This window comes from Chelonia mydas, chromosome 3 (genome assembly GCF_015237465.2).
Source record: "Chelonia mydas isolate rCheMyd1 chromosome 3, rCheMyd1.pri.v2, whole genome shotgun sequence".
NCBI classification, from domain to species: Eukaryota; Metazoa; Chordata; order Testudines; family Cheloniidae; genus Chelonia; species Chelonia mydas.
The window spans coordinates 101,428,393-101,441,737 of NC_057851.1; the positions used below are offsets into that span (position 1 = coordinate 101,428,393).

Genomic DNA, 13,345 nt, shown 5'->3' on the forward strand with positions numbered 1-13,345 from the left:
CCCGGGCTGTGATTCTGGAAGGAGCAGAACTGTTGGCACTTCCTGTTGCATCGCATGGCAAAGAGGTCTATCAGGGGAAACCCCCACCTCTGGAAGATTGAAATTGCGACATCCAGGCAAAGGGACCACTCATGGCTGTGGAACAACCTGCTGAGGTGGTCCACCAGCTCGTTCTGAACCCTGGGGAGGTACGACAGCTGCAGGTGAATTGAATGTTCTACACAGAAATCCCATAGCATGAGGGCTTCTTTGCACAGGGGAGAGGAGCATGCACCCCCATTTGTTGATATAAAACATTGCTGTCATATTGTCCATCATGACTGATACACATTGTCCGATTAGGTAAGGACAGAATATTTGACTTGCTATGCGCACCGCTTTCAGCTCTCTGACACTGATGTGGAGACCCAGATCTGCTTACAATAGAGGCCTTTAGTTCTGCGGTCTCCCAAATGAGCTCCCCAGCCCAAGTCCCACAGTTCCAAAAGTGACCACTCTGGCCAGAGCCTCTGCTGCTCTGATGCCAGGTAAATGGACATCCGCCCTGCCCCCTGTAAAGCCCCGGGAAGTTTGAAACGCCCTTTCCTGTTGCAAGTGCTCATCTGCCCAGGTGACCATGGCTGCTCCACGTAGCAAACGATCCCCTGCTTGGAGCAATACCGAGCTACTGGACCTGATCAGAGTCTGGGCAGTGCCAGCTGCGTTCCAGCCACAGGAATTTCAATACCTACGAGCAGATTGCATGCAGCTTGCAGGAGAAGGGGCATAACAGGGACACCCTGCAGTGCAGAGTGAAGGTGAAGGAGCTGAGGAACGCCTACCACAAGGTGAAGGAGGCAAACTGTCGGTCTGGTGCTGCGCCCCAAAGCTGCCATTTTTACAGTGAGTTGAATGCAATCCTAAGTGCTGACCCCACCTCCATTGCAAAGAGCCCAGTGGTACTTCTGCATGTCTGGAGGGAGTGGAAAGCGGCCCCAGGAAGCAGGAGGAGTCATAGATGAAGAGGAGGTGGCTGAGGAAGCTGTGGAGCCCGTTGCTGCGTGCGCTCAGGACCCCTTCTCCGCCCTGGAGGTGTCCAGCCAGTGTGAGTAGCCAATGGCTGCTGAGGCAGAGGCAGGAGAGCAGAGCTCTGGTAAGTTGCTTTGCTCTGACAATGCATAAAGCAGGTTATGGGCAAAGAAGAGTACTAAGGTGGCTGTGTTTGTGTGCTGGGTGCCCTCCCTTCACGCTTGCCCTTTTCAGAATGGGTGTATGCAATAAACCCTCTAACCCTGCATTCCCTCACCATTGCTGGGTTCTTGTGCACCATGGGTGCTTGACTTCTGTCACCAAAACAGTGATTTCTTACCAGTGGTGTATTGCGAGGTACACAGTGATTCCTGTATGTATGTTTCACAGCAATGTGTTGCTTTTGTCTCCCCAGAAATGACTGTGGAAGACCAGCCCCCACTGTAGCAGACAGTCTGTGCCGCATCAGAAAGCAGCCAAGAAGCACTAAGGCAGACAAGTTTCATGAGGTGATTCTGCACTCCCAAGTGGAGACACATGATAAAATAAATGGAGAGAAACCATGACACAGTGGAAAGAGGGAGAGAACCGAGACTGAAAAGAGAATAATGCTCTCCATAGGGAAGCCACGGAGAGGCTAATCAGCGTTCTGGCGCATCAGACAGATACATTGCATTCTCTCATTATACCGCAGAGTGACCTGATTCATGCCCACCCCCCATTGCAGCAAATGGGAAAGAATTTTGTATGCACTCCCCAAACTCCCACTGCACATTCTCATAGGCTTGCTTTAAATTTTTCCATTCCTCAACAATCTACACCCCCAGACAGCTTGTCCAGTGACAGCTGGAGTTATACACCGCTGTGAGGTATACGGGCACCCCACTCTGTTCCCCACCATCACTCAGGATTGATATAAGTGCATGAGGTGTTTTCTCTGTTTTTAAAATAAAAGCACACTTTTTTCAAAAAGAAGCGAGCTTTATTTGTGTGTTCACATTTCTGTACACGTCAGCACAGCTACAAGTCATCTAGCACTTCAACGTCACTGAAATCGCAGACAGAACCGCCAGGCAGCACAGCACGTGCTGTTGACACTTCCTTTCCCAAGCATAGCAGCAAAGTTTAATGATTTTCATTTTCAAAAAAACTTTCCCCCCAAGGCATCCCGGATCCTAACTGCCACACGTTGTGCCCCTCTAATAGCCCAAGTATCTGGCTGCTGAAACTCAGCAGCCAGGCGTTCGGCCGCCAGGCTCCACGTATGAGTACACCTTTCGCCCTTCCCCTCACAAACGTTATGTAAAGTACAGCACGCCGCAATAACTGTGGGAATATTTTCCTCACTCATTTCTAGTCTACAATACAAATATCTCCAGCGCGCTTTCAAACAGCCAAATTCACGTTCGACAGCCATTTTGCACCTATTCAGCCTGTTGTTGAAACATTCCTTACTGACATCTAGTTTCCTGTGTATGGCTTCATGAGCCATGGCATCAGTGGGTAAGCTGGGTCTCCCAGGATCACAATGGGCAATTCCACTTCCCCAACAGTGAGCCGTTGGTCTGGAAAGAAAGTCCCCATTTGCAGCTTTCTGTACAGGCCAGTGTTTTTAAAGATACATGCGTCATACATCCTTTCTGGACCACCCAGCATTAATATCAGTGAAACACTCATGATGATCCACTAGTGCCTGAAAAACCATGGAGAAGTACCCCTTACAATTTATGTACTCTGTGCCAAGGTGGGCCGGGGCAACAATAGGGATGTGGGTTCCATCTATCTCTCCACCACAGTTAGGGAAGCAAATTTCTGCAAAGCCATTCAAAATGTCACGCACATTTCCAAGAGTCACGGTCTTGTGCAGTAGGATGCGATTAATGGCCTTGCACACTTGAGTTACCATGTCACCAATGGTCTATCTTCCCATTCCAAACTGGTTTGCAACCACCCGATAGCTGTCTGGAGTCGCCAGCTTCCACAATGTGATTGCCACAAGCTTCTCGACAGTGAGTGCAGCTCTCAGTCTGGTGTCCTTGCGACACAGGTCTAGGAAAAGCTCAGTACACAGTTCCATGAAGGTGGCTCTCCGCATCCGAAAGTTTTGAAGCCACTGGTCGTCATCCCAGACATGCATAATGATACAATCCCACCACTCTGAGCTAGTTTCCCTAGCCCAAAAACACCGGGTCCACAGTGCTCGGGTCCACAGTGCTCGGGTCCTCAGCTAATGCCAAAAGCAATCGAATGTTACTTATTTCCATTTCAGGCAGCTCACCGGGCAACTCTGACTGCAGTTCTCTTTGCAAGTTTAAGAACAGCTGCACTGCTATGTGCGATGTGCAAGTGACAGCTATCAGAATAGTGGACAGCAGTGCAGGATCCATTCCTGATTGTAGATGTGGCAGGGAAAGAAGCCAGACAGCAGGGGGTTTTAAAAAATGTCGTGAAAGAAACAAGAAAGTAATGGGGCTGCTGGGACATGAACCAGTGCATCAAAGGGGACAGAGCAGGGACCCAGAATGCCTTTTACTCAAACTCCCCCACCCCTCCAGACCTATCGAGAGCGCTGCACTGTGGGATAGCTGCCCTAGAGCACTGCTCTCATCGGTGATGCAAGTGCTGCTAAGGCAAACACTGTCTGAAGCCTGAAGAATTAAGTGAGTACACAAACCAGCGCTTTACTTTCACTGGTTTCCTATCACCGGTGAAACTTACAGTGCAAAAACTCTGCAAGTGTAGACATACCCTAAGTTACAGGTCTGAGTTATTTGTTACTTCCAGGCCATCAAAGCTGATGGAAATAATACTGTGTATCTATATTTAATCACAGGGAAATAAGGGGCATTCCTAATCTATTTATATGAGGGTTTTTCCTGGTGATCTAAGCACTAATGTCAACAAGCAAATAATCAAACGTACTGTACCTACCATATTTCTTCTGCTTTTGAGAGAAGTGCGTGAAAGCTTTGGGTATATTGCTTGAGTTTCAAATACAGTAGCAGTTTCATATGACCTTTTGTTCTATCTTGTGTTGGCAAGGGCATGGACTAGGTAGTTTGGTAGGTCTTTACCATCTCTAGCTTCTGGGATCCCATGCAGCTCCTCTTTTGTTCACTTACCATGTCATAGAGGTACCGTGCATTTCCTACTGCTGTACACACTGCTGCGGTCCAGCACTGGCAAGTAGGTTGCAACCACTATGCAGTAGCTGACTTCAGGTTTCAAACCTTCTATTTTAACAATTTTGTCTGTTCCTTCATACACCAGTATTTTGTTTTTCTACATATAGGGGGAAGGGGAAAATCACAATCAGTATACTTCTGTAATAAGTATTTCTATGGCATGGCTTCATTAAGGACAGCAGCACTGTACAGCCATATTTAGGATGTGCGTGAGCCAACAACAGTATGTAAATAAAATAATTTATTAGCTTGTAGCATCCAAAAAGACCCTCCACAAAGAGCTCATTTAGGAATGATAAAGGAGAGCTGAAACACACTAACAAAGGGATAGGATAAAGGTTGGTGACACAATAATAAAGTCATGAATTATTTTCTAAAACCTCTACATTCATTTAGTTATGCACAAGCAAATCTGGAGGGTTAATTCAATTGTAAACAGAGGCTGTGCTAGCCCAGTGAGGGCCCTAAGCAGAAATATTTTTTGCCCTCTCCCCCCTGCCCACATACTAATAAACTTGTTAAATAGTCCACGTTAAATGAGAAAGCGAATAAGGGGCCCCCTTGAGCTGGTCGGGGCCCTAAGCAATTGCCCTTCTTATGTCTAGCGCCGGCTCTATTAAAACAGGAGGGGTTTGCACAGGCTTACGTAATTAAATTTTTAGAAGTACAATGTGTACATGAACGTGCACTTACTTCATCTAGCATGTTGCTGATTAGAAACACTCGATAGGATAGATCATAATAGTTTGTCATTGGTATCTTGCTGCCTCTTCTCCTTGTATAAGGTGAATTTGGAGCCTGGAGCTTTAATTTTATGGATTTGTTTCTAGGAGTCACATTTACTGATGGAGGTCCTATTTTTGCTAGAGTAATAAACAAAAATATGAAAATAATTATAACTGATTAATGCTTACCTCACAGTCCTGAATTGTAAGCAATTGGGGGAAAAATAGACCATCAAATAATTTAATTTGTAATGTTACTATCTTTGTATAGTGGCATCATGCTAGTAAAGAGGTACTTACAGCTGATGGGTTGCTTTTAAGGTTTTTTTTTTAAATAGTGCAAAGTTTTAATTTACAACCATGAGAAATATCAGCTCAAAAGATGAAAACTTGTGAAAGTTTGGTAAAATTCCATGTTGCTGTTCACAAGGTATATTTGTTGTAAGCAAAAGGGAATTTTCATGAGTTAGGACTTTCAGAATTGTCTGTGTGTTTGGATTACTCAAAATGGCTACCTTAAAAACAACTGTCTTGCCATGGACATAGTCCTCAGTGAGGACAGGAGCTTTTGACATATTTGAAAAACATTTGGGTTTTTAAATAGCTACGGCTTAAATCTTGTGCCATTCCCAATGACATGGTAAGGCAGAATCAACCCAATGTTATTTCTTTTTTGGGTGGGTGGGTGGCTGGAGTCGGAGAGGGAAGGTGAGCATAGGTGATGGAAAGAGGGTGCTGCAGCATCCCCTGGCTTGAAGTGGCTTCCATTATACACAGGGTTTACAGCTTGGTTCAGTGGCTCTCAGCACCCCCACTCTAAAAGTTGTTCCACCACCCATGAAAGTGAAACAGGTGAACATGTTTCATCACCCAAGCTCCTGTCATAAAATACTAGTCTCTGGGACAAAGCTTAGTCTCAGTCACAAGCAAATGATTAAGGAAAACCTCAGTCCCTTAAATTGTAATGAGGATTGTTCAGTCTGACTGTTAGGATATAGATATTCGGGCCTACCTATAAAGGCCTATACGCTAAGAATTTAGGTGTATTCTTATCACTTGGCTAGTTCTAGAGGTATAAAAGAAAGAATCAAAATCACTGTCTGCCGGTGTAAGGGCCTTCTCTTACTGTGACAGTCTGAGGCCCTGTTCTTAGGCCAAGGCCTTTGGCTAAGCAGCAGAGGCAGCCATAAGCTGGGAAGCAAACAGTCACATCCTCACATTCCAAACTAGTCACATTGAAATAAGGTGCTATTGGGCTGTTAGGAATACAATCCTGTCCTGATAATGCCTATCGCCTCCAGAGAAAGGGAAGTGCCTAGAAGATGTAAAACGAAACTTAGTTTGATAGCATCCTGTCTGGCAAGAACTCACTTATCAATAGCTGGGATGTGAAATCCTCACTTCTGTATTGTTTTGTCATTATAGTTCCCACTTTGTTATTGTCTGTCTGGATAATCTCTGTCTGGTTCTGTGATTGTTTCTGTCTGCTGTATAATTAATTTTGCTGGGTGTAAACTAATTAAGGTGGTGGGATATAATTGGTTACATAATCATGTTACAATATGTTAGGATTGGTTAGTTAAATTTCAGGAAAATGATTGGTTAAGGTATAGCTAAGCTGAACTCAAGTTTTACTATATAGTCTGCAGTCAATCAGGAAGAAAAGGGGGGAATGGGAACAGGGAATGGGGGTGGGGAAATTGGAATCATGTTTAGCTAAGGGCAGGAAGGGGAACAGGTACACAGGTGTAAGGCTCTGTGGTGTCAGAGCTGGGAAGGGGGACACTAAGGAATGAAACTGGAATCATGCTTGCTGGAAGTTCACCCCAATAAACACTGAATTGTTTGCACCCTTGGACTTCGGGTATTGTTGCTCTCTGTTCATGCGAGAAGGACCAGGGAAGTAAGTGGGTGAAGGAATAAGCCCCCTAACCCTGACTCTCACAGATCCAGGAGATCAACTGTACCAAACAAAAGTGAGCTAGAAAAACATGCTATCACCTTTTCTGTTGCTGCTTCTCTGTATATCATCACTAGGATATATACCGTCAAAAGAAAAAGTTACACATTTACCAACTTCTAAATACTGTAAAGCTGTAAACCTACTGTGCCAAAACAAAGGTTCATCTGCTATGAACTTCCCTTCAGACTTGTTCCCCTGGCCCCAGGTGGAAGGAAATGCATTAGCAAGAAAGTTAAGCATGCAATTAGGAAACAACACATAGAAGAGATTGCAGTGCAGTAAAGGATGGTGATCACAGCTATACAACAAGCTTTACAGACTGTTCCTTCATTGAAAGATATACTGTGTTCTTGAAGGCACTGAACTTGCACTTGACAGGTGCTGGTGTAGACCACTGGCAGGATGTTCCAGTGCAGCCAATAACTCTTGACTTTCTGCTCCTTTTTTCCATAGCTTAAGGAGGACACATTTCCCCCCTTACTCTCGGGTTTTTCGATCCTTTGTCCAGACGTGGCCGTGGTGTTGAACGCTAATGAGAGTGCTTGTTCCAGCTCCATGCCATTTAGTTATCTTGGAGATACCCGTTTCTTAAGTTAAAGAGCATCAGCCTCTGGTTTCTCAGTTATGTATAGGCAACTAATTAGTACTTGTGTGTACTCAAGCTAAGTGGAATTTTGTATAAAGTATTTGTTTTGTAATAGAATGGCGGATTCTTGAGAATGGCGGATTCCTGAGACCTAGATGTCTGACTATTAATGCTCTGTTTCTGAATAAGGTTCTGACACCTGATGTCTGGATAACACACGCTTCGCCCTTGGACTTGTGCATCTTTTTGCTGCTCCTCTGCCACACCCTGATTTAGCGAACATATCGTCTGCCTACCACCTGGTGCAGATTGCATGGGTGTACTGTACAGCAATACTACACAGCTGTTTTATCCTGCATGGAGAGTCTTACTTGCTAAAGCAACTGAATTTTACTGACCTTCATAGCTCAGAGCCACCTAGGAATCTTTCCTCCCCCCCCCCCACCCTCCAAGCAGTTCAACAGTTTCACTATTTCCTCAGCAGCATACTCTAAACTGAAGCATTGAATGTGAGTCGGCTCGGGCTGATGGTAGTTATATATAGTCCAGTCTCTAGGGAAGTGGGCATCTTCCACAAGCACAAAGCGTACCCACTGCCAGCTAGCTCACAGCTCAGTTTTGCTAAATTCACTCTTTCGGCAGAAAAAGGAACTTCCCCATCCTTCTCATGGAATTAACATACTCTGAGATCAATAAGCCAGCAACGTGGAGGAGAACAAATTTGACATAACGTGTTCTTTCTTACTATAGAAACCTTTACATGATGCTGTAGAAGGCTAAAGACAACAAGCATTTAGCACTGTAGAGGGTATCTTCAGTGAGGCCTCTAATTTTGCACCAGCACTTTTGTGTTTGCTGTCAACTATGAGTACAGTACCAAGGCTGCAAACAATAGCAGTCACAAGCAATAGAGCTTAGACTTCTAGCAACCTATTTTGTGGGTACAAATGTGCATTCAGAACAAAAAAGATCATAGCGTGAAACAAAAGGTATACGCTAAGATTTAAGAATCACAATGTTAACTTGGTCTGCAATGTAATAATAATTTTTCTTTGTTTAAACTTTTAGTTATGAAGTGACTATTCAAAATTACAAGTTGTGGGGAAAAAACAGACATCCCTGGAAGAGGGAGCCCATATTTCTGGATACAGAACGGCTAAACACTTTCAGACTTACTTTCCCTCCACGGAGTAAATCTGCTACTGGTGATCCAATCTGAATGGACTCCAGCTGAAAGAGATTTCACTCTGCCATAATAAGGTTCTCCGATATCAGATGTCTCATGTGTTAGGTCACAAAAAACTTCATGAATACCCCAACATTCTTCTTTATTTTTCCATAGGCTTTGCCCATATCTGTGGAGGGGGAGGAAGGAGGAGAGGGAGAGAAGGTGTAGACTTTGGTAATTTTTGACCATTGGTTTAAAGTTGTGGAGGTTCTGACATTATAGTTCCATATCCAGTTGCTGAGCTGCACCCAAACACCAGATCCTCAGATCTGCCATGGCAAATAGCTTTTTCATCCAAGTTGATTGCAGGAAAAGTTGATGTCATAGGTGCTTTCCAAAGTGTATTACTGCATTTTTCTAAAGGAGACATAAAACTGAAGTGCTGACCGCTTCTTGTAATTAAAAACCTATGGCACTTTTTTCCCCTCTAGATAAAGGGTGCTAGCTGCAGCCTACTAGATATTTTTCCATGTCAGCAAAATGTCAAATTGCCCATCTAAGGCTTCTTGCGGTTCCAATCAGCAAATGAAGTCTTGTTTCTCACTTCCTATTGCTGGGCACTGTGGCTTAAATTTTCAGAAGTGACTAGTGATCTAAGGTGCCTCCATGTGGGATGACCTACATGATATAGATTCATAGATATTTAGGTCAGAAGGGACCATTTTGATCATCTAGTCTGACCTCCTGCACAATGCAGGCCACAGAATTTCACCCAGAGGGAAGGAGCTCAGTATATCTAATAACCAACCCCCTTTAAGGTGTCTCAAAAATTGGACAACTAAAGACTGAGGCACCCAAGCGAACTAGTTGCTTTTGAAAATGTAGCCAGTGAGATAGCACATTCCACCCCAGAGACAATGAGTGATGAAGATGCTCAGCACATTGCAGGGAGTGACTTGACATCACCCTTTGTCAGGTTCTAAAAAGTCATCTTTTGTGCTATTTGTAGCAATTGACTAAATCACCTCTTTTGAGGTAACAGAGCATGGCAACTCCCCGAACATAGGAAGGAAGAGAAGAGTGAAGTTTTTCAGTGAAAAATGCAGATTCAGCAGCAGTGAACCCTTTTGCGAATTCTTATCAATTTCATTGAATGGTCGTGGAGGGGGAAAACACCACATTCTTTGAAGTCAGAATGTTTCATTTGAACATTTTTGCATTCAAAAAGACTGTTTCAAAATTGCACACTACTTTACTAATAAATAATCATAAAACCATTTGAAAAGCTCAAAATTGAAACAAAACCACTTTGACCCAAAACAAATTTTTCTTTGACTTTTCAGTTTGCCCAATATTTTGCAAAACATTTCCTTTGGGTCAACCCAAAACAATTTTGTTCTTGACTTTTTGGAACTGCCAGTGAACTGAAAAAAAATCAGTTCTTGCTCAGTTCTACTTCTCAGCCCAGCTACCACAGACATAAAGACAAGCAGGAGCTGGGAGTTCCTCACTGTACTTACACTTTGTACTGCACAAAGTAGATGATGTCACCTGTGGCAGCCCTCCCAGGATGCCAATGCAAAGTATTGTTGAAGTTTAATGAGTGAAATTCGACCTTTTGTGGTTTAATTAATTCCTGCAATTCTCGATTTCCTGAAACTAAAGTAATAAAGGATAGAAAGCATTTGTTTTAGACACATACAGAACTAAAGTAGTTAAATTGTAATTTGTGGTATTATTTTCTTTTACAGAATAGTGAATTTAGTGCCAGTAACAGGGGCCACACTGACATCCTAGAAAATTGAAGCATGTTAAGTCAATTCACAGGCACAGCTACATCAGCAGTTTCTAGTTTCCCCAATGCCATCCCACCCACGTCTCAACCATAAACTATAGGGATTATTATTGTTAATATTTATTATTTATGCAGTGCCCATATAAATGCTAAGGAGTGAGAGGCTCTGCATGCCCGTTGAAAATATTAACATCTTAATGGTCAATCAAGGTTCCAGTTGTTGTGCTGGTTTGTGATGTCAACTCCTGTCCAGTAAAAAGTGATCTGAAATTTACCAGTTTATGCCACATAAGAAACTGAACATTTGTCAGATGGCAACAACAGGGTGGATTTGAGTTAAATCAAATTGATATTGATATTGACATGTTCTTCACAACTCAGAGATGGATGTAGGTTTCATTTTTAGAAGGTACACACTATACATTTTTAAACAGTAATTTATTTTGAAAAAACTTTACAGCTATATCAGAAAATGAATGCTTGTTTGGTTATTTCATTTACTAAAGGTAATCGAAGCAGATATTTATGAAGTCATTGGGAGGTGAATTATCTCCAATTCAACAGGTTAATCATTAATATTTGGAGGATTTTCTTGCCATGCTGTATTAGGAGAACATCACCAGACAGACATTTAAATTGATTTATTTAACTAAAACAAACAACATAATGCATCCGATGAAGTGAGCTGTAGCTCATGAAAGCTTATGCTCAAATAAATTGGTTAGTCTCTAAGGTGCCACAAGTACTCCTTTTCTTTTTGCGAATACAGACTAACACGGCTGCTACTCTGAAACCTGTAATTAAGTATTCTGGATTTTTTTCTTCAACAGCAAACATATAATATTTTAACAAAACAAGCATACGTCCCTCGCTTCTCACATTTATCTCCAAACTTCTTTTCCTTGTCCAAATCTATTCTGCCCCCAACAATCTTCTATTCATTGAACTTTTTGAAACTTTGCACTTTTAGAGAGAGGTAAGCGATTGGCTCTGTGTACACAAATTTGCAGAGGGACAATAGATTTGAGGTCTGTTATTTCTCATCTCTCTATACTGTTTATTTAAAAACATTTTTGCTGTTAACAAGCATGTTATCTCTGGAGACACACATCCACATTTTTGAGAACTGCACAACTAAGCATCTCTGATGGTATCTTCTAGACTGAGCACGGAGTCCCATTGGGTAGATAGAGAGATTACCTAAATAATCTATACAAAAGCCTGTGGAACCCCATAAGATTGGGTCCTTAATTCGTGAACTATTGAAACTCATTTACAAAACTTTTCTTAAACATTACATGAATATATTGTCTCATGCTATAGAATTAGAATTTATAATCCCTATTCCATGATGACAGGTTTCAGAGTAGCCGTGTTAGTCTGTATTCACAAAAAGAAAAGGAGGACTTGTGGCACCTTAGAGATTAACCAATTTATTTGAGCATAAGCTTTCATGAGCTACAGCTCACTTCATTGGATGCATTCAGTGGACATTGATGCATTCCATGATGAGATATCTTTGAGCTATAATGTATCTTAATTAAAACTATCTTTAGATAGGTTTTTCCCTCAAAAAGCATTTTATCAAAAAAATCCGATTTAAATAAAAAAATCTGATTTTTTTATTAAAAAAGTAATAATTGATGTTTATCCACCCTGGGAAACAATTTTCATGCTAATCTGAACCAGTTAACAAGCCTCAGAAGCATCCAATTTCCCTCTTTCAGTGATACAGCCAGACTACCTATTCTAGCATTATAACAGAATGAACTAAAACACATTGAAGTGAGCTGTAGCTCACGAAAGCTTATGCTCAAATCAATTGGTTAGTCTCTAAGGTGCCACAAGTACTCCTTTTCTTTTTACATCAGTTAAAGTGACTGATGATATAGCTATAGAATTATTTTTAATGGGAAACATTTGTCTTAGCTTCTAATTCAGAACCTTGAAAAACAATAAAACCAACCAACATTTGGAAATGACAAAACTTTATACATTTGTGAAAACACCTAGAGATCCTGACTGAGTCATTTGTCCAGATTCATTAAGAAAACCCAACATTGCCTCCACATCAAAAGAATTAGAAGAGTTTACTTACCAGTTACACCAGTCCAAAGCAAATGTATCAATAAGTACAGGGGGTAGCGTTTAATCAGCACGGTTAGAAGAGCAGCTGCATGGATGGAGAGCATCTCTGTAGCTCTTCGTCATATATAACCAAATGTATCACTACTTTAAAAAGGAAGTGTGTGTCGTTCATAAGTATCATTGTTCCATATTTAGTTCCCCTTTCGTTGGAGACCCACACGCCCATTAGCAAGGGTAGGTTTGGTCCCTGGGTGGGGGCAGGAGTTGACGAGACTCTGGGAGGTGGAGGAGCCAAGGTGACATGGCCCGAATTGGGTCTCCCTGCCGCAGGCTCCTTGGGCTTGGATGGGGAAGAGCGATCCCTCTCCGGACTCTTCTTTTTCTGGGGCACCAGGGACTGAGACCAGTGCCTCACAGAAGATAGTCTCTGGGTGGAGCCATGGTGGTGCTGTGACTTCTTGGGATCCTTCCTCAGCACTGGCTCGCACACTGTCGGCACCAGAGAGGAGGTGCTCGGCGTGGGTTCTCCTGACCCTGGTTGGATTGGGGCTGGAGTGCTGCCTCCATTAGGAAGGCCCTTGAGCCTTTGATCCCGGTCTTTTAAGGTCCTAGGGTGGAACCCTTTGCAAATTCTGCACCTCTCCTTCTGGTGGCTCTCCCTGAGATACCATGGACAGGAAGAGTGCGGGTCACACTGAGGCATAAACTTTCCACAATCGTCGCAGAGCTTGAACCCTGGGGACTGGGGCATACCCCAGTACCGGGGGAGTGTTGGTGGGGGGAACCCCCAAAAGGAAACTTAAGAACTACTACTACTGCTACCACCT

At 42.9% G+C, this 13,345-nt stretch overlaps 1 protein-coding gene across 2 annotated transcripts; it reads right to left on the reverse strand.

Annotated features, from left to right (window-relative positions):
• Positions 1 to 1,974: 1,974 nt before the first annotated feature.
• IL22RA2 (interleukin 22 receptor subunit alpha 2) lies at positions 1,975 to 12,669 on the reverse strand. Of its 2 annotated transcripts, XM_043541909.1 has the most exons (6): positions 12,529 to 12,669; positions 10,156 to 10,294; positions 8,644 to 8,822; positions 4,887 to 5,056; positions 4,131 to 4,290; positions 1,975 to 3,397 (listed from the first exon to the last, which is right to left on the reverse strand). In XM_043541909.1, exons 1-5 carry the CDS (start codon positions 12,620 to 12,622, stop codon positions 4,135 to 4,137), a joined length of 738 nt encoding a protein of 245 aa, XP_043397844.1. In that variant the 5' UTR covers positions 12,623 to 12,669; the 3' UTR covers positions 1,975 to 3,397; positions 4,131 to 4,134. The 2 variants fall into 2 exon arrangements, with proteins under 2 accessions (XP_043397844.1, XP_007058130.1); XM_007058068.4 differs by having other exon boundaries at positions 1,976 to 4,290.
• Between the last annotated feature and the right edge of the window lie 676 nt (positions 12,670 to 13,345).

Coding starts and splice junctions, on each gene's coding strand:
- IL22RA2 (XM_043541909.1), bottom strand. CDS start 12,622: ATGCTCTCCATCCATGCAGCTGCTCTTCTAACCGTGCTGATTAAACGC. Junction 10,295..12,528: donor GCTTTGGACTGGTGTAACTG/GTAAGTAAACTC, acceptor TTATTACTTTAG/TTTCAGGAAATCGAGAATTG. Junction 8,823..10,155: donor TACTTTGTGCAGTACAAAGT/GTAAGTACAGTG, acceptor CCCCCTCCACAG/ATATGGGCAAAGCCTATGGA.